At 46.9% G+C, this 27,727-nt stretch overlaps 1 protein-coding gene across 1 annotated transcript; it reads right to left on the bottom strand.

Annotated features, from left to right (window-relative positions):
* Nucleotides 1–5: 5 nt before the first annotated feature.
* On the bottom strand, nt 6–27,710 carry ALAS2 (5'-aminolevulinate synthase 2). Its single transcript, XM_079960051.1, is given in 12 exon segments — nt 6–286; nt 2,608–2,770; nt 4,733–5,001; nt 6,340–6,504; nt 7,371–7,550; nt 8,598–8,782; nt 10,443–10,665; nt 12,256–12,354; nt 12,460–12,600; nt 15,387–15,583; nt 27,578–27,641; nt 27,644–27,710. Coding segments are annotated over 12 exon segments (1,902 nt in total). The 5' UTR covers nt 27,696–27,710; the 3' UTR covers nt 6–122.
* Nucleotides 27,711–27,727: the final 17 nt, after the last annotated feature.

Raw genomic sequence — 27,727 nt, 5'->3', positions numbered from 1 at the left:
GCAGACAAAGTGGCAGATTTTTATTACACTCGGATACCCACTTTCCATTTGGCAGCTTCAGTGTTGACATCCTTATGTCTCTTGTAAGGTTGTGTGTGTGTGTGTGTGCAGAGGCCAGCTCTTCAGGCGCAAAGAGTGATGTAGCGGGGCCCCATGTTCCCGAAGTAATCCCTCTCCCACTCGCTCATGAGGGCAAAATGCAGCGGGCGGTGGCAGAAGTTGCACTCGGGGGAGACTGCGGCTTGCAGAGGCAGCCCTACCTTCTGCCAGGCTGCCAGGAGCTTCTCTGGAGAGGAAATGGAAGAAGAAGGCGTTAAATGTAGCCAAGCCATGCAAATTGCAAATTTCATTATTATTATTTTTAGGTGAGTTGAATACAGTGGTGCCTCGCAAGACGAAAAGAATCTGTTCCGCAATTCTCTTCGTCTAGCGGTTTTTTCGTCTTGCGAAACAAGCCCATTGACGGCTTAGCGGATTAGCGCTATTAGCGGTTTAGCGGCTTTTAGCAGCTTATCGTCTTAGCGGATAAGCGGCTTAGAAAAAGGGGGGGGAGGGGAAAAAACCCGCAGGAACTCGCAAGACATTTTCGTCTTGCAAAGCAAGCCCATAGGGAATTCGTTTTGCGAAGCACCTCCAAAACGGAAAACTCTTTCGTCTAGCGAGTTTTCCGTCTTGCGAGGCATTCGTCTTGCGGGGCACCACTGTAATGGGCAGCTGATCGGTGGTATCTATGCTAAGCAGCAGCTGGGGCTTGTGGGCCAATGCCCCTGGAGCTGTTGAACTGTTGTTTCTGAAGAAGAGTCTGTGGCCCTGTTAAAATCCAGAAGAACCTAAGAATTGCCTGATGGATCGGGCCAAAGGCCAGTTTAGTCCAGCATCCCATTCTCAGAGTTTCCAACCCGATGTCTGAATGAGTGTCTCCACCCCCATCATTCTTAGGTCCAGTGCCGAGGGCCTTCTGGCGGTTCCCTTGCTGCGAGAAGCCAAGTTACAGGGAACAAGGCAGAGGGCCTTCTCAGTAGTGGCACTTGCCCTGTGGAACGCCCTCCCACCAGATGTCAAAGAGAAAAACCAGACCTTTAGAAGGCATCTGAAGGCAGCCCTGTTTAGGGAAGCTTTAAATGTTTAACAGAATATTGTATGTTAATATTCTGTTGGAAGCTGCCCAGAGTGGCTGGGGAAACCCAGGCAAATGGGCGGGGTATTAAAATAATAATAATAATAATAATAATAATAATAATAATAATAATAGGAAGCCTGCAAGCAAAAGCCCTCTTCCTTCCTGCAGTTTCCAGCAATAGGTATTCAGAAGCATTGCTGCCTCCAACTGCAGAGGTAGAGAGAGCATAGTCGTCATGGCTAGTGGCCACTGGGAGCCCTTTCCTCCATAACTATGTCTAATCTTTTAAGGCCATCCAAGTTGGTGGCCATCACTTCCTGGGAGACTTCGACTATGAATAGTGTAAAGAAGTACTCTCGTTTATCAGTCCTAGATCTTCCAACATTCAGCTTCATTGAATGTCCACAAGCTCTAGTGTTAGGAGAGGGATAACAGCTTTTCTCTCTCCCCTTTCTCCTTGCCAGGCATAACTTTTTAAACTTCTATTACGTTGCCTCTTACTTGCCTTTTCCCAAAACTAAAAAGGTAAAGGATCCCTGACAGTTAAGTCCAGTCACAGAGGGCTCTGGGGTTGCGGCGCTCATCTCACTTTACAGGCCGAGGGAGCCGGCGTTTGTCCGCAGAGAGTTTTTCCGGGTCATGTGGCCAGCATGACTAAGCCGCTTCTGGCACAACAGAACACTGAAACCAGTGCAGCGCACTGAAACGCTGTTTACATTTCCACCAGAGCAGTACCTATTTACTTGCACGCTTTGGTGTGCTTTCAAACTGCTAGGTTGGCAGGAGCTGGGACCGAGCAATGGGAGCTTACTCCGTTGCGGGGATTCGAACCGCCAACCTTCTGATCGGCAAGCCCCAAAGTCCCAAATGCTGCAACCTTTCTTCAAAGGGGAGTCTTCCTTGACTATTCCTTTGATCCAATGGGAGAAAAGGCAAATGCCAACCTGGCACAGGAGTAAAACTCCTAAGAAGCCCAATATATGTTTGGTGCTATGCAAAGGAGCCATAAAATTGATGTGCTCCCCTCTCCTGTAGCATGCAGGTGTGAAGAGGTGTAGATGCCTTTGCTTCTGTCTTCAACAAACCACAGTTTGTTGCTACATGCAAGTCAGGACAAATTTCAGTTAGTTTTAACTATGGTTTGTCCAAATGAGCCACCTGTAAACTGGTTTGTAATTCTGGCTTTTTGACCAAACCATCATTATTTGAAAGCAGAAGTAGATGCTTCCCAGTTTATTCACAGCTGCAGGTCCTCAACTATGGCTTAGCATTATGTACGAATGAGGCCCCAGCCTCCATTTCTATGTTAAAGGCTTCATTTTCTGGAGAAGGATTCAAAAATAGCAAACAGGTTTTTTCTTTTTACAACTCCTAACTGCATGTTCGTAAGCCTACCATTATTAGAGTTTGCAACTCTAGAACCACACAGTGGTCTCTATTACAGGGAAACACGGTCCCGACTAGATCATGTGGTCCTGGTGACTCACCCACAAAGTAATTCATCATGGGTGGTGTGTGATGGGGCGAGGGGGCCAGCCGCAACAGCTCCTCCCCCCGAGGCACAGTAGGGTAATTGATGGCTTGGACGTAGATGTTGTATTCACCCAGAAGCAGGTCACAGAGGTGAGAATTCAGGGCTGCGTCTCCAACCTGTGGAGGAGAGAACCATACATTGCTAAGAGAGTGAAGCTGGAGGTCTGGTTCCTTTGTCTTTCCATCCTGCCTTTTGTAGCTGTCAATGACCCAGCCAAAAAATCAAGACCGTTAAGTCCCTTTGATTTAAATAGAACCGGAGGGAGTCCTTTTACACTTTTGCAAAGCGCTGTGAATGTAGCATAAAAGTAATAACAACAAATATTAATATCAGTTTCCGCCCGTCAAAATTGAGATTTCAGTGCTTCATATTAGCTGGATTGTGCCATAAACTCTGTTGCTGTTCTTCAGAAGACAACCGGGGTCCTCTACCCATAACACTAGATAAACCCATGACTGCCCTGGGCTTTCCCCACCCTCCTCCTCCCCACTGGAAGGAGGCCATTTTGTATAATTTCCTTGGAGCGTTTCCTACCCTTTGTGTGTGAGAGAGACACCACCACCACCACCAAAATACTCAGAATGGTGTTAGGTCCAGGACCCTGCGGAGGATGCAAAAACTTCCAACATATTTGCTTGCAGCATCAATAAATAAATAATGTCAGGGGGAAACAATTACCCCATGCATTTAAAATACATTCATACCACTTTAACAGTCACATCTTCCTCCAAAGTATCCTGGGAACCGTAGTTTATCCCTCACAGAACTATAATTCCCAAGATTATTTGGTGGGGGGTGGGGGAAGCTGTGCTACTCCTGTTGAAGAGCCCTGCCTCTACAAAACTGCTTGATGGGGACGGGGATGGGGACCTTTTACCCTCCAGGTGTTGTAGGTCTCCCAATCATCATCATCCCCGACATAAGAACATAATGATATTTCCGTATAACAATAAGAAGAGCCTTAACACTAGTGAAGTTAGCAAAAATGTATCATACTCATGATAATAAATGCTGGAAATGTAAAGAAAAAGAAGGCACCTTTTACCACATGTGGTGGACGTGCCCCAAGGTAAACGACTTCTGGGAAAGGATTTATAATGAATTGAAAAAAGTGTTGAAAAACACATTTATTAAAAAAAACCAGAAACCTTTTTACTTGGTATAGTGGGGGGGGGGGAGTGAAATCCCCCAAAAGGATGTTACTTTTTTTCTGTATGCCACAACAGCTGCGAGAATATTGCTAGCAAATAATTGGATGAAACAAGATTTACCAACTATCAAAAGAACGAAAGATGAAGATGATGGACTATATGGAACTTGCTGAACTGACCGGGAGACTCCGAGACCAGAGAGAAGAGACGGTGGAAGAAGATTGGAAGAAGTTTAAGGAATATTTGAAAAAATATGTTAATATTTAAATCTTAGAATAGCTTTGGAAGTGGATATAGGTGGTAGGGTTAGAAGTAGAAGATAGTGTATTTTATAAGTGATAAAATGTTAAGTTTTTTATGGTTAAAGTAAGTGTGTGGGGGGAAAAGATGGTTAGAAATTATGATATATGTAAACTGCTAAAGATGAAGTAAAATGAAAATCAGGTAGGTAGGGCTTGGGGAAGCCCACTTAACAATGTTTAGAAAAATAAGGATATGACAAGAATTTGTTTGTATTGTTTGTCTTTTCTGTTTGTGTTTTTTATTTGTGTTATAAAATGAATAATTTTTTTTGGGGGGGGGAACAATAAGAAGAGCCTGTTGGAGCAGGCCATTTAACCATTTTGTTCAGCAACCTGTTGTCACGATGGCCGACCAGAGGCCTCTGGGAAACCTGCAAACAGGACCCAAGTGCTCTCCTCCTCTGGCGGTTTCCAGCAACTGGAATTGTTTCCAGCTAGGGACCATGCTGCCTGGGTCTGGCTGAGTCCAGCCACACCTAGAAGGCTACAGGCTCCCTAATGCCGCCGCTGGATAATTTCTCCTCCCCCCTGGAGAAACTTGGTGAAATTGCCCTCCCTATTTCACCCCTAGCTAACAGAGTGCGGAACTGCGTTTCTGCGTAGTTTTCGTCCTGGAGAGCCATACCCGTATGGGGATGATGTGACTGGGGCAGCTGACCACAGGGAGCCCGGCGTCCATCAGCAGCTGGCGCATGTGTTTGACGTTGCGCTGGTGGGAGCGGCGCAGAGCTTGCCCCTCGGGGCTCTTCAAGACCCGGACCGATTCCAGGGCCCCGGCCAGTACCATGGGGGGCAGGGAGGTGGTGAAGATGAAGCCCGCTGCATAGGAGCGCACTGTGTCAATCAGAGACTTGGTGCTGGCCACATAGCCACCCACACAGCCGAAAGCCTTCCCTGCAAGGGGAGAGAAGAAAAGGCAGACATTAGTCCAGGCACTCTGGAAGTATACCTAGGCTCTGCACTGAAAATACAATGGTGAGTGTTGCATGCAGACAATCCAAACTGAGTTGGGTTCTGCAACTTGCATAACTTTTGGCAAACTGAGGAACTTCATGTGTCTTATTTTGCATCCTTGTTTCAACTTCAGATGGAACTGCGGGCATCCGTCTGTCTCGAGAGTGTGCCTCTGGAGGTGAAGTGAAACCGCTGCGTTAGCAGCACTGAAATGACCTCCCCGGGGCACAAGCCTGTGTGGTGTGTATGGAAGTCCTGGGCTGCCCAGATGACAAGATGTGGTCTCACTGAAGAAAGGAAAGTACAGTGGTACCTCTGGTTACGTACTTAATTCATTCCAGAGGTCCATTCTTAACCTGAAACTGTTCTTAACCTGAAGCACCACTTTAGCTAATAGGGCCTCCCGCTGCCGGAGCACAATTTCTGTTCTTATTCTGAAGCAAAGTTCTTAACCCAAGGTACTATTTCTGGATTAGCAGAGTCTGTAACCTGAAGTGTATGTAACCTGAAGTGTATGTAACCCAAGGTACCACTGTAATACATCTGACACCAGCTTGGCTGCAAGAGTTGCCAGAAGGAGGCGTACAAGGCACTGTCCAACTGCCTTCAGGACTCTACTCCAGTTTTGTGTAGGGCTTAAAGGTAAAGGGACCCCTGACTATTAGGTCCAGTCGTCGCCGACTCTGGGGTTGCGGCGCTCATCTCGCTTTACTGGCCGAGGGAGCCGCCATACAGCTTCCAGGTCATGTGGCCAGCATGACTAAGCCGCTTCTGGCGAACCAGAGCAGCGCCAGGGCTTACTCCTTAGCTGCTTCTTCTCTTGAAGATGCTTCCTTTCCAGGTGGATGAGCCCCATCTGCCCCTCACTTCCCTCTACAGCACGTGAAGACCACCTTCTTGACCATTGGTCTCATCTGCTCAATCTGCCCAAGCCTGTCTTCACATGCACGGGAAGTTCCTAACTCACCGAGGGTTTGAGACCTGTTGGCTACCCTCACCTGGTCTAGCTGGCAAGTCGAAGCTGTTCCAGGTGTGGCCACTGGAGAACCACTTGCCTCCAACATGGTGTTCCTTCCTGACCAAGTCTACCCCATCATCTTAAACTTGCTGCTCTGTGGCACTGAGGACCATAGAGTTTTAGGCCATCTTTTAGGCCACCTACTTCAACTTCCTGCTCAGTTCAGGAATTCCAGTGCTAGAACATCCCAGACCTTCACCGTAGTCCATCCCTTCCTGATGCCCTTTTCATTAGGGGCTGTGGCTCACCCTCAAACTTACCCAGGGTTCCAGAGACGATATCTATCTTGCCCATCACTCCGTCGCGTTCACCAATGCCAGCCCCGTGGGCCCCGTAAAGTCCCACCGCGTGAACCTCATCCACGAAAGTGATGGCTCCATAGCGGTGTGCCACGTCACACATTTCCTCCAGTGGGCAGATGGCACCTGCAGACAGAGAAGACTTAATGCATGAAGGATACTGACCCTTACTGGCGATTGCAAAGGAGGTGTAGTAAGGAAACCGTGCAGGGTAATGTTTTGAAGAACAGAGTTCTCAGCTTTGATCAAATCCAACACAGGATTTCTTTTTTAGCTCTTCTATGTAAAATCAAGGATGAGGAACTTCTGGACCTCCAGACTACAACTCTCAGCATCCCTGACTATTGCCCATGCTGAATGGAGCCGATGGGAGTTTGGGAGCATCTTGGAAGCCCATAGATTCCCAGCCTCTAGGACAAATGAACTTTCTGCTGGTAATTGTGTTATCATGCATGCTGACTTTGGATTTTAGTGTGGAATTTCAGTGCCTTGTCATTGTTATTGTCATTAACTTAACTTATTACCCATACTTCACTATAAGGTTCAAAGGTGGCTTACCAACAATTCAAAATACAGTATTAAAAACAGTCAAAAGAATAGGGTGGGTTCTAAAAGATGAATCTCTTAATATGCTTATGTTTTTGTTTTACAGTGGACGCTTGGGTTGCGAACATGATCCGTGCAGGAGGCCCGTTTGCAACCCGCAGTGTCCGCAACCCACAGTGCCGCGTCTGCGCATGCGCGGGTTGCAATTTGGCACTTCTGCGCATGCGCAAAGCGTGATTTAATACTTCTGCTCATGCGCGAGTGCCGAAACCTGGAAGTAACCCATTTTGGTACTCCTGGGTTTCGGTGCACCGGTAATCCGAAAACGCACAACTTGAAGCGTCTGTAACCCGAGGTATGACTGTATATTGATTTTATCACGTTATCTGGAAAATTCATTATGAAGTGAATAATAAATATTAACAACATACAAATGCATTACCCACCATCCATGGAATGGACAGTCTCAAAGGCAACAATCTTTGGGGTGGCGGCATTGGCTTTGCTCAGGAGCTCCTCCAGGTGTTGTGGGTCATTATGCCGGAAGACATACTTTGGTGCTCCACTGTTTCGGATGCCCTGAATCATGGAGGCATGGTTGCCTGCGTCTGAATAGATCTCACACCCTGCAGGAGGAAAAGGAGCCTCTGGGTCACCCACCGAGCCTCTGCTCTCCGCCTAACGGGAATAAGGACAAAGGAACCTGCCTTACACTGAACCAGATCCTTGGTATGGGGGAGAAATTTGATCCAGTTCATGTTTAGCTGTGACTCCTGTATCACAGGGACTTAGACTAGATGGCTTCTGGGTCCCTTCCAAGTCTACAATTGCATGATTCTAAATGCTTTCAAGGTGGACCTATGTCATTTGCACTTCCCAAAGCAAATACACAAATCTAAACACAGCCATCTTTTGATATTCACCCTGTGTTGTATTTGCACTATGCTATATTTGCTACACAGGGACACGGGTAGCGCTGTGGTCTAAACCACAGAGCCTAGGGCTTGCCGATCAGAAGGTCGTTGGTTCGAATCCCCGTGACGGGGTGAGCTCCCGTTGCTCAGTCCTTGTTCCTGCCAACCTAGCAGTTCGAAAGCACCTCAAAGTGCAAGTAGATAAATAGGTACCACTCTGGCGGCAAGGTAATCGATGTTTCCGTGCGCTGCTCTGGTTCGCCAGAAGCGGCTTAGTCATGCTGGCCACGTGACCTGGAAGCTGTATGCCGGCTCCCTCGGCCAATAAAGCGAGATGAGCACCGCAACTCCAGAGTCATCCGCGACTGGACCTAATGGTCAGGGGTCCCTTTACCTTTACCTCTGCAGCAATGTATGCAAAATTGCACACACGGGTAAGTGCATACTTAAAATACTAGGAGGATTTTGCCTTAAAATACTGATAATTTTTCAGGAGGACTTTTAAAAACTAATGTAGAAACAAGGAGAAATGAATTTAAGACTGGAAAAAATGAGAGAAACCAGCACGGTCAAATTTACCCATCCCGAGTCAGACCCACTGGTCTATCTGACACAGTACAGTCTCCACAGGATTCCAGCCCAACTTGTTGATGCTGGGGAATGAGCTTGGAACCTTCTTCATGCAGAGCCCATGGTCCTTCCCCTATCTTGGCTCCCAGCCAGGCCCTAAAGGCCAACCCACTGCATTGCCCTGGTTACCTGGCATCATGCGGGCCAAAGTGAAGAGGGTGGAGTCATTGGCCACAAAGCAAGAAGAGAAGAGCAGGGCAGCGTCTTTGCTGTGCAGGCTGGCCAGTTCTTGCTCCAGCTCCACGTGGAACTTACTGGTGCCAGAAATGTTCCTGGTGCCTCCAGCCCCAGCTCCATAAAGATCCAGAGTATCCCTGGTGGGGATAGGGTGGAAGAAGAGGAGAATGAGATTCGCTCCAAAAAGGGCTGAACTCAGAAGGTGAATCACACCTGGATCGCTAAACCAGATAAGACCATGGAGACCCTTGATCAGATCTTGGGTCCCTTTTCCATTCTTGTGCAAAGCAACTGTGGGGAACCTGGTTCAGATTGGGGCCACCCTCAGTGTTAGGAAGGGAGCATGTTCACCCTTCTCCACCTTGCCATGATCCTATGAGAATTGCCTCCTCAGACCTGGAAGCTGTGGTTTTCCCCACCATTAGTGAAACCTACAGCTATGGGTAAGTGCTCAAAGATGTTTACATTTTAAAAAGGGGGTTGGGTTGCATCCAAGGTTAATTCAGATCAGACCCATTGAAATCAAAGGACTTGTTTCCATCAGTCCTAATGCGTCTGCTCTGAGTAAGATTAATGTTGGATACAATCCATGCTAACCCGTAACAGAAGTTCCCCAGGCAGCTTACATAGTAAGCTAAAATTAAAAGTCACATTACAATTGTTATGTACTGAAGTTCTCGCCCAAAACCACACCATGTGCTGTCTTCATGGATCTGTTGAAAGAGGATGGGGAGGGGGTTGACACTGACAGGACAGGGTCTTGCCTAAGCCCACCCATTCATGGCTGATGTAAGCTTTGAATCAGAGACTTTCCTGCTCATTCTCTTACTCACTAAGCTGCCTAGAGTCGGAGACAGAAAACACTTTTAAAAGGGTTTAAAGAGGATTGGGAAAGGGCCCCAAGGCCTACACACATTGACTTTCTCTCGGCCACTGTCACCTCTGTTTCAAACCAACACATTTAAAGCTAATGGTTTCCCTCAAAGAATCCTGGGAACTGTAGTTTACCCCTCACAGATTATGTGGGTGAAGCCATGCACTTAAAAAGTACTTTGAATGTATGAGGTGGACTCTAGTTTACTCCCTCACAGAGCTACAATTCCCATTATTGATTTCCTACCATGACCCCTGACATAATGCCTCTGCAGGGCATTGTGGGAAATGTAAATGGCAACCCCACATTTTGATGGGAAGGCCAGGGTGGTCCTGGGTCCTGGGCAGTGGCCTCAGGATGTTGAGGCTGACCAGAGGTAAGAATTGGGGCAAGAGTTCACGCCACAAGCAGCCACCCATTTTTCAAATTTTCATCTCTCCAGAGAAAACAAAAGCACTATTTTCTGTTTCCAGCTTAGGGGCTAGACAGGGGTCAGCAAACTTTTTCAGCAGGGGGCCAGTCCACCGTCCCTCAGACCTTGTGGGGGGCCGGACTATATTTTGGAAAAATAAATAAATGAACGAATTCCTATGCCCCACAAATAACCAAGAGATGCATTTTAAATATAAGCACACATTCTACTCATGTAAAAACATGCTAATTCCCGGACCGTCTGCGGGCCAGATTTAGAAGGCGATTGGGCTGGATCCAGCCCCCAGGCCTTTGTTTGCCTACCCATGGGCTAGAACCTGTTTGCCCGACCCTATGATCATGTCAAAGGGCCATCACACTGAATTTCAAAAGTAAACTGGGGCAGGTTACAAGGGCAATGCGTAACAGCTTGAAACAGACCATTGGAACTAGACGAGGTGTGGGCCGGAGAGAGATTGTACTGGAGACATTGCTGGGCAGCTGCCACTCACCGGATGGCCTGCATGACTCGAGGGTGGCGGCTCATTCCCAGGTAGTCATTACTGCACCAGACCGACACCTCACGGGCTTCCACCTGGGAGCCAGAATAGTCCTCAGCAAAGGGATAGGCGTCAGCCCTTCGATTCACGGTCTTGAAGACCCGGTAGGTGTGATCTTGCTTCTTCGCTTGGATCTTTGCCTCAAAGAAATGGTCGTACTCAAACACTTTGCTCCCTGCTAGGAAAAACAGAGGGCTGGTTAACACAACCCATGTGAATCACTTGATTTCTCTATAATGGATGACTTAGCCAGTGGCATAGCGTGGGTTGTCAGCACCCGGGGCAAGGCAAGTAATTTGCGCCCCAGGTGGCGCTGTGGGTTAAAGCCTCAGCGCCTAGGACTTGCCGATCGAAAGGTCGGCGGTTCGAATCCCTGCGGCGGGGTGCGCTCCCGCTGCTCGGTCCCAGCGCCTGCCAACCTAGCAGTTCGAAAGCACCTCCGGGTGCAAGTAGATAAATAGGGACCGCTTACCAGCGGGAAGGTAAACGGCGTTTCCGTGTGCGGCTCTGGCTCGCCAGATGCAGCTTTGTCACGCTGGCCACGTGACCCGGAAGTGTCTCCGGACAGCGCTGGCCCCTGGCCTCTTAAGTGAGATGGGCGCACAACCCCAGAGTCTGGCAAGACTGGCCCGTATGGGCAGGGGTACCTTTACCTTTACCTTTAACCCGTGGATTTGCGCCCCCTAACCCATGGATTTGCGCCCCCTAACCCTACCCCTAACCCTAACCCCCAGATGTTGCGCCCGGTGCGGCCGGCCCCCCCTGCACCCCCCACGCTACGCCACTGGACTTAGCACCTGCAAGGCTAAGCTACTGAGAAGCAGCCTCTGAGAGAGGGCAGGAAGGTTCTGTTTACGTGGAGTCAGGGGCACGTTCTGATGGATCATGGGCCATGTTGTCAGACAGAGTGACACAGATTCTCCAGGCAGAAGATATCAGGGGGTAGGGAGCGGTGGCAAGGAGTTGGAGGAGGCTGTCAGTTTCTTCTCTGCATGAGTTACTGCACTGACCTCGTGCCCTTCAAATTGGCCTCTCCTGGGAGGAAACTAATTTCACTCCATCTCTGGACAACAACAACAACAACAACAACATTAATGACAATTTTATTATTTATATGCCACCCATCTGACTGGATTACCCCAGCCACATTGTTTGACTGGATATAATGGGTTGTATCCAAAGTACTACTATGTGAATGTCCCGTCAGTGCAGGGACTTCTGCTTGCACAATAGAACATTCTCCCTCTTTCCTCCCCTTGTACACCCCCCCAAATCTTTTCTAGGGGTTCCCCCAACACTCTGGAACAGATTGGGAGAGGGTGTGGAGCAGGGGAGGAGGGTGGGGAGTCCTGGTGCACAAGCAGAAATCCTTGAGCTGACACATTTGTCGGATACTGCTCTTCAATCATCCTCAGTTGAGAGTCCCAGTAAAAATAACCTGCTCTTAGAGGAGGCTGCCTGTTGTGTCTCTGTGTGACTAGCTGCTTTAAGTTTGCCTCTTTTCAATCAGACAGCATGTGTATAACATCAGGGACTGGGAGAAAAACAACAACACAGGGTATGGCCTCCTCTAAAGGTGGGTATGCTTTATTTCTTACACAACTTAAAAGTAAACTTTTTTTGAGTGGGGAAAAAGTGACAGCCAATTCCGACAAGGCTGGAATGCTTAATTGCTAGCTCTGTGTCTGACACACACGGCAGGTGTGTGTGTTACTTACGCTGTCTCCTCGTCTGAGTAGTTTTGGGAGTCCTCCCATTCACTTACCTGGCATGTTGTCCCGAATGAGGTGTGACGCTTTGTCAGAATCGAGCAACTTCCTCTTGAGGCTGGACTGCACCTCCCTTACTAGGGAAGTCCACATGCCTAGAGGGAGAAGGACGAGTGGGTCATGGCTAGGGAAAAGTCAAGGATGGGAGCTCCCCCTTCCGCTTCACTTCCCCATATGATGCAGGCCTCTTCATTCCCTACCTGACTTGAAAGGCCTGACATCTTCCTGGACCTCAGGTTTTGCCTCCTGCACAAAGGAATTCTGGCCGCTTTTGCGCTCTGACTCCATAAAAGGGCACTGCGTGGAGGGGAGAAGCAGGGGTGCCCTCTGCGCCGCGGAGCCTAGTGGGCAGAAGAAGGAGAGGAGAACACAGCTGGTTCCATCTTTCAGGTGGTGGCCCCCATAGGGACTGTACCCCACTTGGCCCCGGACTTTTTCAGAGCTGGATGTAGGAATCTGCCTTGTCAGGCTATAAGTAAAGGTAAAGGACCCCTGGACGGTTAAGTCGAGTCAAAGGTGACTATGGGGTTGCGGTGCTCATCTCGCTTTCAGGCCAAGAGAGCTGGTGTCCACAGACAGCTTTTCGGGTCAGGTGGCCAACATGACTAAACCTCTTCTGGTGCAACGCAACACCGTGACAGAAACCTGAGCACACAGAAACACTGTTTACTTTCCTGCCACACCAGTACCTATTTATCTACTTGCACTGGCATGCTTTCGAACTGCTAGGTTGGCAGGAGCTGGGACAGAGCAACGGGAGATCACTCCATTGCAGGGATTCGAATCACCAACCTTCCATTCAGCAAGCCCAAGAAGCTCAGTGGTTTAGACCACAGCGTCACCCGCGTCCCTTGTCAGGCTATGGGTGCGTCCAACACTTTCACATCCGCACCACAAATTTAAAGCACTCTCATAACACTTTGATGCTCATAGAGAATTCTGGGAATTGTAGCTTGTTAAGGGCACTGAACTCACAGAGCAAAAGGCCCAGCGCCCTTCACAAACCACAGTTCCCAGAATTCTCCATGAGTTGTATGGTATGAGTTGTACGGTGAAGGTCTCTTTCCTATCGCTTGCTCCTTAAAGCGTTTCTAACTGGAGATGAAGACGACTGGACCAAAACATGTTATGAGCCACTGAGCTGTGCTCTGGTCCTGCCTCACATAAAACCCAAACACCTTATCTTTTGGACAGAGCTATTTTTCCTAGAAAAAGAGGTGCTGGGAATCACTTGTTCTCTCATAATGGCAATGGCATCAACCTGAGAGGAGCCAGTTCTGGCTGAAAGAAAGTCCTGATTTTGGATCTTTCTTTCCCTTCTCCTTCCTCTAGTGTCAGGGTTGCTCGGCCTTTGAGCCAGGTCTCAGACCCAGGTCTCAGACCCAGAACCGTTTTTAAATGACCAGACTCCCTCCTGGGGTAGGAATCCTTCACCATGCCAGATGACAGAAGTGGTATTCCTGTGATGGAATTCTTCCTCCATTTGGCAAATCTTTTCCCAGCTGAGCCTTGTGAGAGAATTACTAAGTCAAAAGTCCTCTCTACTCTCAACCCACAACAGGCATCAGCTGGCAAGAGGGAATGGGGAAATAAGAGATGGCAAGAATTGTGATCCTGGAGACAGAGTCTCCATACCTTGGATCTTTCATATTTTTAGGGAGGTGGGAGTATGGGGAATGGAGGAACATTCCATGATAGGGCCCCTATAACTGACAGCTCCTTTCTACAAAAATTAAAAATTTCCCTGCACACAAAACGATCCTGTCAGGGAGAACTCTGGGCTAGAGTCTTCTTCCTAGCTTTCCGTACGCTGCAGTCTGAAATGCTACTGTCCAGACAGGCAATTTTACTACCTGCCATGGTAGGCCATATTTATTAAAATAAACCATGTAGTATGAAGTTGCTGGCGTTGTACCATTTCAAACTGCCTTACATGAAAAATGTTACCCCACATCTAGGGGTGGGGAACAAAAAAACTATCCTGTAAGGGAAAAGGATTTGAACCTAGCCTTCATCCTGACAGGATAGTTTTCTATAAGCAAGGATTAAATTTTTATTTTTTTTAAAATGGAGGAGCTTTCAAGCACTATTTATTTATCAAATACTGTTTTGCAGCCCAAAGGCCCCCAAAGCAGCATATTCAGACTACAATAAAGTAGAATAAAATGGCATGAATCCATTGTCAGTTTCCCCTTGCCATAATGTCTGGAGTAATGAAGCCCAAGAGCACATAGTTTATCTGAATAGGTAGATCCATTCATTTCCCACTGGACTTTCATACTGCCATATTGGATTCTTCCAGATCTAATAACTGTACCCCCCCCCCGTATTGAAAGAGCATATACTGTGTTTTGGGGGAGTGTTATGAGTACATCCACACCATACATTCAAAGTGCATTGAAAGCACATGGCTTTCCCCAAAGCATCCTGGGGATGTTTTTTGGGTTTTTTTAATGATTAAAAATTTTATTTTTTCACCAACAACCAAAACACGAACAGTGAACCCCCCCGGCAGCTGATACATTGGGTATACATAATCAATAATAACATATTCAAATCAACCATATGTACAATTTTATATACGTTAACACTCATCCATCTACAAGGTTTATTTAACTTTTAACATTTTGATTGCTCCAAATTGTTCAAGCCTACCCAAATAATTCAATATCTTCTTAAACCAATCCTCCTCTTTCTCACTGACCTTAAACCTTTTCATTCTGTGTATCTTCAGAGTTAGGTATTCTAAAATTATAATATTATTCAGTTTTTTCCTCCATTGGTTCACCTCTAACTCTTCTGCATTTTTCCAATTACTCGCTATAACCTGTCTGGCTGCAGTTACCATCAATTTTACCCATTTACATTCCTCTTTTGTTTTTAACTTGGTACTACTCATTTTAATAAGAACCATTAATTTAGATATTCCCACCTTCCTACCCACAATTCCCAATACCTGGGAATGGCATTTTGCCCCTCAGAGAGCTACCGTTCCCAGCACGTGTAACAAACTGCAATTCCCAGGATTTCCTTGAGGGTGTGCTTTCAGTGTGTGGACAAAACCCCTCTCCCCTCAGCTGGACATTTTACTCAGGGCTGTTGCCTGTGAGCCCACCCACTGCCTCACCAGAATCTCCATGGGTCTCTTTTCCGTGCTGCTGGACAGCATGAGAACGAGAGAAGGCTCGGGCCACCATCACGGGGCAGCGCTGGGCACTGCTGACCAGCAGGGGCTGACATCGGCGCAGGAAGGTGGCCGGGTCCCGGGTCAGGAAAGGGCAGCACTGGAGGATTGAGGCCATTGTGGTGTGCCAAGGTCTGGTGCTACACAAAGAAAGAGAGAAGTCAAGGGAGGTGTTGGGAGAGCCTCTTTGGCTGAGGCTATACCACAGCTCCATAGCCACAGAATGGGATCAGTACCAAAAAAGGAGCCAGGGCATTGCTCACCAATGTCCAAGCAATAACTATTATGTAAAGGTAAAGGGACCCCTGACCGTTAGGTCCAGTCAAGGACGACTCTGGGGTTGCGGCGCTCATCTCGCTTTATTGGCCGAGGGAGCCGGCGTACAGCTTCCAGGTCATGTGGCCAGCATGACTAAGCCGCTTCTGGCGAACCAGAGCAGCGCACGGAAATGCCGTTTACGTTCCCTACTTGCACTTTGACATGCTTTCGAACTGCTAGGTTGGCAGCAGCAGGGACCGAGCAACGGGCGCTCACCCCGTCGCGGGGATTTGAACCGCTGACCTTCTGATCGGCAAGTCCTAGGCTCTGTGGTTTAACCTACAGCTCCACCCACGTCCCCTAACCGTCATGTACTCGCTGGTTAAAAAAGAGCTGCCACCTGGCTGGATTTGGACTGCCCAAAAATGGAAAGAAGAAGGAGTCCCAGGAAAAGAGGAACGGATACAAAAACTTATTGACGATGCAGAAATGGTGAAACTTACCAGAAAAATAAGAAATCAAGGCAACAAACTTTTTTTTATAAAAGAATGGAAATGGTTTATGGAATATTTACAATGGAATTGTAAACAGATAAGAACATGGGCAGGATTATTGTAACAACCTTCAGTTTCATAAGAGTATATTTTAAAGTAGATGAATAAATGAGCAAATTAACTTAATTGGGATATGCAAAAAATATTTAAAATAAATTTAAGGAACGGCAGAAAGTGGGGGAAGGATGTCAAGTTTTGAAATGGTAAAATGACTGTAAAATTATTGAAATGTATACACTTGAAAATCACAAATTATGCATACACATACGCACACACACACACACACACGCACACACGCACACACACAGATTTGGACTGTCTGCCCCTGACCCCAAGCTGACAGTCTCACCAAGACAAACATTTCGAATGGAGAATATCTGATATGTGGCCATAAGAGCTATACCTTTAAAGCACATTCAAAGAAGAGTCCCTCAAAGAATTCTGGGCACTGTAGTCTGTTAAGGATTGCAGGTAATTGTAACTCTTTGAGGGGGTAAACTGCAGTGCCCAGAATTCTTTTGAGGGAAAGAATGCCCTTCAGTGGCGTAGCGTGGGTTGTCAGCACCCGGGGCAAGGCAAGTAATTTGCGCCCCCTAACCCGTGGATTTGCGCCCCCTAACCCTAACCCCCAGATGTTGTGCCCGGTGCGGCCGGCCCCCCCTGCACCCCCCACGCTACGCCACTGGTGCCCTTTGAATTCGCTTTATAGTCTGTGCACATCCATGGCCAAACCAAACATCCATCTCAGTGCTTAGGCAAGTGCAGGTGATTTAAGAGTACTTTGTGAGGAAAGGGAATTCCATTTCCCCCTTTTCTCTTGCCGCATTCTCTTTCCTTCTTTCCGCCTTTCTGTTGGAATATTGGCTGAAAGCTCCTTGCATATGGGGTCCTGAATTCTTTTTCTCCTTTTGCTTTCATTGCTCTGATGCCTCTGGTGACTCTCACAGTAGTTTTTTTTAATTAATGCTAATAGAACAATTTCAATAATAGTGCCTAGAGAGAGGGTTTTCCTCAATCGTGGCCACTTGTATTTAGAATGGTCTCCCAAAATAGTTTGCTTGCCACCAACTCTGATGACATGTCAGCACAAGGCAAATACGTTTTCATTTGCCATGGGCAGATGTGGGAAACCACTGGCTGTCCAGATGTAGCTGAACTACAACTCCCATTAATTCTGGCCATTGGACTTGCATGCTGGAGCTGATGGGAGTTGTAGTTCAGTAACATTCTCCATTACTTTGTTATAGTCTGCTGGTTTTGCAATTTTATTGTTTTCAGTTTGCATTTTTCTGTGTGTGGTTTTTAAGTGAATGTTGCCCTGAGAGCCTACATCTATCAAACAAACAAAATCAACTATTATTCTCACAAGAAGGCCTTCTCACTCACTCAGAAAAGAATTGTATGTTTGTTGCATGCACCTTTTTTCAAGTAACCTTAAGGCTCTATCTTCCTTTTAGACCACATGAGATCAGCATTAACTCTCCAGAGCAGGGAGCGCCCTTTAATTAACCTTCAGCCAGCTCCCTTCCTAGCACCCCTAAGGCCACCAAGTTGAGCACTGAAACATGTCATTGAGAGCTATCTTTTCAAGGTAGCAATGATTTTTTAAATAATAATAGAAAATAACCAACTGCCTGACTGGCACACAAGAAGATACACACCCACAGTGTAATATAAAAAGTGACAAGCTAAATCCACTTCTGCAAATGAGGATGAAGAATGCCTTTTAGTTGCTAGTGCATCTACAAAAATAGAGGAAATATACATTTGTGCATCATATAATTCAGGAAGGCAGCCATTTTTAATCTGAACGATGTGTCATTAGAAAAACAGTCATGTAACGTGAACAATCTGGTCAGCAGGTTTTTTTGTTCCTGTGAAGAGGTGTGGTCCTGGCTTAGGGCAGATCTACCCTGTCCAACAAACACAGCTGCTGTGTTTATACTGGTGTCATGCCACTGATTCAGTGCTCAGTGTGGACGCCATGCATGTCTTGACACATGTCTGGGAACCCTGGCCATGTCAGAGTTCCCAGACATGAGTATATAAGTGGATGCCTTCCTAGCTTCCCTTGCTTTAAGTCCGGGATGGGCATCCTGTGGCCCTCCAGATGTTCGTGGGCTCCCAGCCCCATCACCCCTGACCATTGGCCGTGCTGACGGGTCTTGCCCATGTTGAGGCTGGAGGCCAACAACATCTGGGAAACCACAGACATACCAATTGTCATAGCTGTGCAAAGTGTAGAGCTGCCCTTAGAAAGGTCACCAGATACTTTTCTATCCCAGGTCCTTAATTTTCACAATCTCTTACTTACCCTTGAATACAAACTTAATTCGTTCCGGAAGTCTGTTCTTAAACCAAAGCGTTCTTAAACCGAGGTGCATTTTCCCTACTGAGGCCTCCCACCGCCAGTGCCCTTCCACTGTTCGTCTTCTGTTCGTCTTCCAAGGCAAAGTTCGCTAGCCGGAAGACCTACTTCCGGTTTTGCGGAGTTCGTTGCTCAAATAGTTCGTTAACAGGACTGTTCGTAGACTGAGGTACCACTGTATTGCTAAATCTTTGTATTAGTTGAGGTTATATTATTGGACTTCCCTGGGAAGAGGGGATGATTGTTAAACTGCTCTGAGGACTGATGCTCTGGGAGGGGAGGAAGGGGCACCTAAGGACTATCAACACCCTTAACAAACTACAGTTTCCAGGATCCTTTGGGGTCTAAAACTAGCTTCACTGTGGTTCCACAAAGGGAGATGACACTGGCAGTAGGACTGAGAAAAACCCACAGTGTGTCTACAAATGTACCACCTGAACCTCTTTGCAAGTTTACTCAAAAGTAAATTGTAGGGTGTAGCTGAATTAACTCCTCTGCCTTAAGGAGCCCTTGTGAATGGTCGTTCTGGGAGTAGCAGAGAGACCAGCTGCTGCAATACATGACAAGCTTCCTGTCCCTTGGATAATTGCACAGCAGAGGGAGTTTTCGGCAGGTGTAGACTTTTCTACCCCTGCAGCACTCACTGCAACAGGACAATCACGACATGCAAGGCAGGGCATCCTGCAGAGCAGGTCTGATTTAAGAGGCATTTTCTGCTTCAAAGAGAACAATCTTCCAGATTCCCAAGGGGTCAAAAGGAAGCAGGGGAGAAACCCACAGGGAAAGAGAGAAAAGAGAGCACCACGCAAGTGGGGCCCTGAAATTCGGGGCTGAAACTCAGACAATATGTGGCTCCATCTTGGGAAGGAAACGTACTCCTAAAAGAGACCACAGGAGATGCAGGTCGTTCATGAAAGAACTTGCCTATTTTGTCACTTTTTCTTCCCTCACTTTGCCTTTGAGAGCTAGGTGACAGGCAGAAATTCTGTGGTTCTATAAATTCAGCTTCCTCCAGCATGGAGAATCTACTGAATTTCTGTCTGCAGTAACGAAACATGTCTCTACCGCCAGAGCAGGCGCTGTAACTCTCCTGTAACCCCCAAAGGCACACTATTTCATTGTCTCCCAGGACAGATGGATGCCAGTGATATAAATGATAAGGACAGAGGGTCTGTGTTAGGAGAAAGAAAGCGAGGAGGCAATGGCATTAATGTGAATGCAGAGTTAGACGGGGTCGCCAACAAGGGGGGGTTGGGTTTTGATGTATTCGTCCACTTGAGATCTCTAGGCTGGGCATACACTGTATCTTTGAAAGAATCTGCTTTGAATGTGCTTTAGAGTCAAAGCGTTTCACATGTGTTCATTCATAAGTCGGTTCCTTTCCTTTTCTGCGTCATGCCGCTGAAAATTTTCAAACCACATTAAAATGTGCATTGTTTCTACAAGTTATCCTAAACACTCCCCCCTCCCCCCGTATGCATTTCCTTTTTGTTTTGTTGTGGTGGCGGTTTGGAGTAGAGAACTGTGTCACAAAATTTGGAGAATTGTCAATATGAAAAGGATAACCATGTTTTGACCCAGAAAGTGCGACTCAGGTCTGTCAGCTTTAAAATGTGGAGCAATCAGAATCCTTGAGTGTTCCTATGAAGGCAATTTCTGTGTGTGTGTGTGTGTGTGTGTGTGTGTGTGTGTGTAATTGTCCAGTAGCACCTTAGAGACCAACTAAGTTTGTTCTTGGTACAGTGGTACCTCGGGTTACATACACTTCAGGTTACAGACTCCTCTAACCCAGAAATATTACCTCAGGTTAAGAACTTTGCTTCAGGATGAGAACAGAAATCGCGCAGCGGCGGCGCAGCGGCAGCGGGACGCCCCATTAGCTAAAGTGGTGCTTCAGGTTAAGAACAATTTCAGGTTAAGAACGGACCTCCAGAATGAATTACCACATACGCTTCAGGTTACAGACTCCACTAACCCAGAAATAATACCTCGGGTTAAGAACTTTGCTTCAGGATGAGAACAGAAATCGTGCTCCAGCAGCGCAGCAGCAGCAGGAGGCCCCATTAACTAAAGTGGTACCTCAGGTTAAGAACAGCTTCAGGTTAAGAACGGACCTCCGGAACAAATTAAGAACTTAATCCGAGGTACCACTGTATAAGCTTTCGTGTGCATGCCCACTTCTTCAGATACACTGAAACAGAAGTCACCAGACCCTTATATATAGTGGGAGGGTGGGGTGGGGTGAGGTTTTTCTCAGGAGGGTAGTAGGAGATGGGTGATGGACTCATTGGGTATGGGCATGCACACAGAAGCTTATACCAAGAACAAACTTAGCTGGTCTCTAAGACGCTACTGGACAATTTTTAAAATTTTTTAAAATATATTTCAACTGTGTCAGACCAACACGGCTACCTACCTGAATCTAGAACCTTGAAGGCACTATTTGTTTGCTTCCACTTATTCCCTGCTTATATTTCCAATGGGAACAAATATTGCCAAGGCACCCATTTTGCCAGTGTGCTCTCATCTAAAGGGACGCGGGTGGCGCTGTGGTCTAAACCACTGAGCCTAAGGCTCGCCGATCGGAAGGTCGGCGGTTCGAAGTCCCGCGATGGGGTGAGCTCCCATTGCTCGGTCCCTGCTCCTGCCAACCTAGCAGTTCGAAAGCACGTCAAAGTGCAAGTAGATAGATAGGTACCGCTCCAGCATGAAGGTAAACAGAGTTTCTCTGCGCTGCTCTGGTTTCGCCAGAAGCGGCTTAGTCATGCTGGCCACATGACCTGGAAAAACTGTCTGCGGACAAACGTTGGCTCCCTCGGCGAAAAAAGCGAGATGAGCGCCGCAATCCCAGAGTCGTTCGCAACTGGACTTAACGGTCAGGGGTCCTTTACCTTTACTTTTCATCTAAAGGTAGCACTGCCAATGGAACCTCTTACCACTCAGGGGAAGTGGGGAGGGTCCAACAGTCACTGTGTGAAACTGTGACTGCAAGTGGTGTTAAGTGAGCGCAACATTAGGGAGTGTGGGCAGTTATCCTGGATTAATAAATACGGGATAAAATGGCTCCTGCGTTTTGTACGTGTGTCATCAGAGAAATGAAAAACTAGAGCGATGGCCCATCTAACATGGAGCTCAGGCATGGGAAGGGTGTGCAAGTATGTTGGGAGCTGATAACTCCCTCTGAGTTTAATCTGACTTGTAAAAGATACACCCTAGGCCAGTTTGGATGATTAAAACTAAAGAACTCAAGCTGCAGAGCTGCATCTTGGTCCTTAAGGGTGCATGCAAAAGATAAGGCTGGTTTCCTGGAAAACAGAGAAAACTGCCCATCACCTGCTCCAGTGCTCCCTGATGTGGAGCCAGATTGAAAATTGCCCCCCCCCGAATATTTCCTCCAGGTTCCAGTGCTGCTTCAAATTATATGCCCCAGTAACACTTTTTAAAAATACAACATATTAGAACCAAACCACTGAACCACAATCTTTCTCTTGTATTCTCTGTTTTGAAAAGTTTGGGTCTCTGTAATATAGAGCCTATATCACTGTCCTCCAACTTGGTGCCCCCCTCCCAGATGGCTGTAGATCAAGGACAAGGAATGTGTAGCTCCCCAAATATTGTTGGACTACAACTCCCATTGTCTGTGTCCATCAGGCCATGCTGGCTAGCAGTGGCATAGCGTGGGTTGTCAGCACCCGGGGCAAGGCAAGTAATTTGCACCCCCTAACCCGTGGATTTGACCCCCTAACCCGTGGATTTGCGCCCCCTAACCCTAACCCCCAGATGTTGCGCCCGGTGCGGCCGGCCCCCCCCGTACCCCCCACGCTACGCCACTGCTGGCTAGGACTGAGGGGAGCTGGAGTCCAACAGCATCTGGAGGGCACCAAGTTGGGGAAGGCTGCTCTGTATCCATAGCAGGATACAGACCACTGAATGAGCAGTCCAAAATGTTAACTGGACATCCACAGTCCATCGCAGACGCAATCAGTTTTAATGTGTGTAGCAGCTTTTGTTGAGTTGCCCTAGTGGGAATTGTATGTTTGAATTCCCCACCTCATTATAAGAAATCTCAAACATCGGGGGCTCCCCCACCAGCAACAAAACAAAACAAAACAAAACAAAACAAAACACGGAGGCGAAATAGAGCTTTCCCACTGGCTATAGTCGCAGCTATAAGGGACGCAGGTGGCGCTGTGGGTTAAAGCCTCAGCGCCTAGGACTTGCCGATCGAAAGGTCGGCGGTTCGAATCCCTGCGACGGGGTGCGCTCCCGCTGCTCGGTCCCAGCGCCTGCCAACCTAGCAGTTCGAAAGCACCTCCGGGTGCAAGTAGATAAATAGGGACCGCTTACCAGCGGGAAGGTAAACGGCGTTTCCGTGTACGGCTCTGGCTCGCCAGAGCAGCGATGTCACGCTGGCCACGTGACCCGGAAGTGTCTCCGGACAGCGCTGGCCCCTGGCCTCTTAAGTGAGATGGGCGCACAACCCCAGAGTCTGTCAAGACTGGCCCGTACGGGCAGGGGTACCTTTACCTTACCTTATAGTCGCAGCAACTTTCACAGCAGCTCGAAGTGCAGGTGTTAGCAAAAGATAATGTTTGTGTCCATGCTGCAAAAAACGTCACCTGCTAAGTTCTGCACATGGAGCTTCTCTTAAAGGCAGAAGAGCATGACAGAATGTTGCTGCCTATTTTCTGGTCACTGGCCAATGCTTGGGAGAATTCCGACATGATTCCCTGAATTAGTAAAGTGCAGCCAAAGCAGTCCACTGTTGCAAAGTGAACTATACAAAGCTACAGAAGACTCTCAATTGAGTGTAAATATCACTGGCTACAAATCAGAGGTAGAACATGAGGAGAAGTAAGTAAGTAAGCAAATGCACAGATGCACTCACTGTTCTGCAAAACTCTCCAAAATCATGCAGTGCAATCTGCAAGTACCTTTGAAAACAAAACAGGAAGCCAGATGGGAACTATGCTTGCTTTTTATCTAGCCATTGTACTTTGTGCCAAGGGGAAAAAGGAGTGAAGAGAGTAGGAGTTAAAGACAAGGAATAGTCCAAGGACAGGCCAGTCCATGGAATGGAGGGTAGGTGGGAGAGGAAGAATAAGATATGAATTTATTACATCAAAATTCACTTTAAATGCCAGTTTAAAATATGTTCCGCTGTTCAGAGTTGCCTTTTCTGATACTATTCCCTACTATTCCCTACTAGGGTTGCCACCTTTGAAAAGAAAAGAAAAGAAAAGAAAAGAAAAGAAAAGAAAAGAAAAGAAAAGAAAAGGGAAGAGCTGTTTGACAGTGGAACCGACTCCCTTGGGAGATGGTGGGCTCTCCTTCCTTGGAGGTTTTTAAGCAGAGGTTCATGGCCATCTGTCAGGGATGCTTTAGATGAGATTCTTGTATTGCAGGGGGTTGGACTAGATGACCCTCAGGGTCCCTTGCAACTCTAGAATTCTATGATTCTATGGCAGGGTCCATTGCAGAATGTTTTCTGACTCTTATGCAGCCCTTAAAGATACAGGACCTTGGCCCTTAAAAAGGTGGAGACCCAATTCTCTGCAAGGGTCTTGCGGAACACAAACCCCAAACATAAAATGCAGTGTTCACAACACAGACTAGACAGTAGGAAAGAGTACATATCATGATGGCATGTGTTAAAACACTAGAAGATAGGTTACCAAATACATTTTCACAAATATAATAATAATAATAATAATAATAATAATAATAATTAAAAACAGCTTACAACAGCTTATGATTACAGAAATAAAGGAGCTCCTAAAAGGAGCTCCTAAAAATTTACACCCCAGTTGTCGAAACTCTGGGCAAAGAGGCAATAAAAATGCCTTTGTTTAAAAGTTTGCCAACCTTTAAACTGGCCATTGTAGCTGTGCCTTTAATAGAAGCCTGATGAGCAGTTAATAAGGCTTATGTGCACCTCACAAGAATTTCTGCATGCTGATTCCCGAAGATTCGGCTGCAGTTAAAAGCGTCAGGATTTTTTCCTGGTCAGATGGCAAGTCTCCCCATTTACACTATTTGTTGCACATGTGAATGTACTTGATGACGACGACAACAACATCATCATCAGTAGCAACAACTCAACTGAAAAACCTAAATGTACATTTTTACAGTCAGGATTTTATATTTGCATGGCAATTCTGGGAAATGTTATTTATTTATTAATTTTTACTTGGCCCCCCCACTTTCTACTGAAAAGGCCCTCAAGGGACCAATCATTAATAAGAGCAACACAAAAATACAATGCAGCGTATCATAGAGACGATCATAAAATGGGAGCACGTGTCGAATACAGCAATTGGCCAGTATTTTCCCTGTAGGGCAGGTGAGCAGTGATGGAGCCTGGGAAACCATTTCATAGCAGTGATGCCTCAGTCCCAAAGATCCACTCCTATGTCCTCACATGTCTCACTTCAGCCAGTGGGGAGACATGCAGCAAGGCCTCCACTCTTGCTCCAGGTGGCCAGGTTGTGACATTTTGGAAAAGGTGGTCCATAACAGTCTGGGGCCGAGGCATGTTCATTGGGAATCACCTTTCCCCAGCATGTAGCTTCAGGGCTTTAAAAATCAGAATTTGTGCTTTGTCTTGGGCTTGGAGACAAATTGCTAGCTTATGAAGTAGCAATGAGCCTGGAATAATAATAAGATGCCAAAAATGCACACATATATATATTGGCATCATGTGTGAAAACGAACTATTAGAGACAGGGATATTTCATAATATACAGTGGTACCTCGGGTTACAGATGCTTCAGGTTACAGACGCTTCAGGTTACAGACTCTGCTAACCCAGAAATAGTACCTCGGGTTAAGAACTTTGCTTCAGGATGAGAACAGAAATCGTGCGGCGGTGGCAGCGGGAGGCCCCATTAGCTAAAGTGGTACCTCAGGTTAAGAACAGTTTCAGGTTAAGAATGGACCTCCGGAACGAATTTAGTTCTTAACCCGAGGTACCACTGTAAGTGGGTTGGGAGGGGAATGAAGGTTAACTTCATAAGGTGAAATAGTGTGCCAACGGGCTGCTTTTGATGCTTTTAAGATGCCCTGAGAGTAGGAGCCAAGCTGTGCATTGCATATCAGATATGTGTACCAATCTCCCGACATTTTTGTTTTAATAATAATAATAATAATAATTTATTATTTATACCCCGCCCATCTTGCTGAGTTTCCCCAGCCACTCCCAATCAAATGTTAAAAACAGTACAGCATTAAATATTAAAAACTTCCCTAAACAGGGCTGCCTTCAGATGTCTTTTAAAGATAGGATAGCTGCTTATTTCCTTCACAACTGAAGGGAGGGTGTTCCACAGGGTGGGCGCCACTACCGAGAAGGCCCTCCGGCTGGTTCCCTGTAACCTCACTTCTCGCAATGAGGGAACCGCCAGAAGGCCCTCGGCGCTGGATCTCAGTGTCTGGGCTGAACAATGGAGGTGGAGATGCTCCTTCAGGTATACAGGACTGAGGCCATTCAGGGCTTTAAAGGTCAGTACCAAAACTTTGAATTGTGCTTGGAATTGTGCTTAGTTTTAATTAAAACTAAGTGCTGGAAGCTGTGATCCCAAGAGGAATGGCAGGGGTAAAGGATTCCTTACCCCTTCCCCTACTATTTATTTCCTGATCAAAACTGTCTCCATCCAGCTGTTTTTCTATTTGCACAGGAAAAGATACTGGTACCCATATCTTTGCAGTGGGGCATCAGCATAGAAACCAAGTCCTAAGGGCTGAGGTCCCTTTGCGCCCCCCCCCCCCAATAAAATATTTGAGGGGGCCACCTCCCCAAAAGTTAATGGACATTATCATTCAATGGTGTGCAATTATACCTGCCCCCCCCCCCAATATTTTATTTAAATTGGCACGCCTGGGTATGAGAAAGCAGCTGTGAAGCAACTTATGGTGGAAAAATAGCTAGTTTTTTATAGTTAGCAGCATCCTTGTAGCTGTTTTTCAGAGACCATTACATGCCTCTGCTATATAATGTCTGGTTCCTCCCTAAAGGAGAAACAGTTTAGTTATGCCGAATAATATAAAAATAAAATGAAATAGGAAAGATCAACCACTCTTACCTCCTGGATGGCAACTGCCGTTTTTCAGGACAGCCCTTTGACAAAGGTTTGAAGACTGCTGGGCCAATGAAGATTCCCAACTTTTGAAGCCACTTTTCTAGTTGTCCCTTTGATAGCACTGATCTAAGCAAGGATAGGGGACGTGGTACCCTCCAGATCAATGTTGAACTCCAACTCCCATTAGCCTTAGCCAGCTGGGCCCATGTTCAGTAATGATGGGCGTTGTAGTCCAACAAAATAACGGGATGGTTACAGGCTCCTCATCCCTAATTTACAGCCATAAACAGATTACAGTGTTGAGCTCCATACCTTGCAAAGCTTCGCCTGTTGATTCTTGGAAATCAAGTCTCAAAAGCAAGCTAGACTGCTTGTTTCCCAGCTAGTTGGTAGCCTTGAGGCCAATGCAGTACCCCAATTCCCTTCTTCATTTTTGGATATTTAGTGGAGAAGGGAGACAGCCAACACTCCTCTGAGAGCCTGCATGGACTTTAGGGGCTTCCAGTCGCTGGTCCTTAATTTAGGCGACAGGGTAGACAGCAGGTGGAGAGAAAAGAAATGAACACCAACAGGTAACAGCAGAAACGCTGTGTGCACAACTAAAAAGCACACTTGATGGACATTCTTTCCCTCAAAGAATTCTGTGAAATGTAGTTTACCCCGTCATGGAATCACAATTCGCAGCAGTCCTTAACAAACTACGGTGCCCAGAATTCTTTGAGAGAAAAAGGTGCTTCGAATGTGCTTTCGCAGTTTAGTATGCTCACAGGCAAAGAGCCGCCTCCATTTTTATCTGTTTTCATATTCAATGAGAGGTAGAAGAGAGAGAAAATAAAACCCCAAAGCGTCCCGTTCCCCCCAGCCCTTTCTTCCTACCTGTTGACCTGCACTGAAGTCGAACAACTTCTGAGCAGTCTAGTTAGAGAGCTGAGAAGTCCCCTTGGATCTGCCTCTCCCCACCCACCAGCTGAAGGCAGAGATAAGGCAAGTTCATGGCTGAGGAGGAGATAGGGGGGGAAAGAGAGA

Source organism: Podarcis cretensis (genome assembly GCF_951804945.1).
Source record: "Podarcis cretensis genome assembly, chromosome: 17".
Classification (NCBI taxonomy): domain Eukaryota; kingdom Metazoa; phylum Chordata; class Lepidosauria; order Squamata; family Lacertidae; genus Podarcis; species Podarcis cretensis.
The sequence above is the reverse complement of the archived record's forward strand: the minus strand, read 5'-3'. Positions and strand labels throughout refer to the sequence as shown.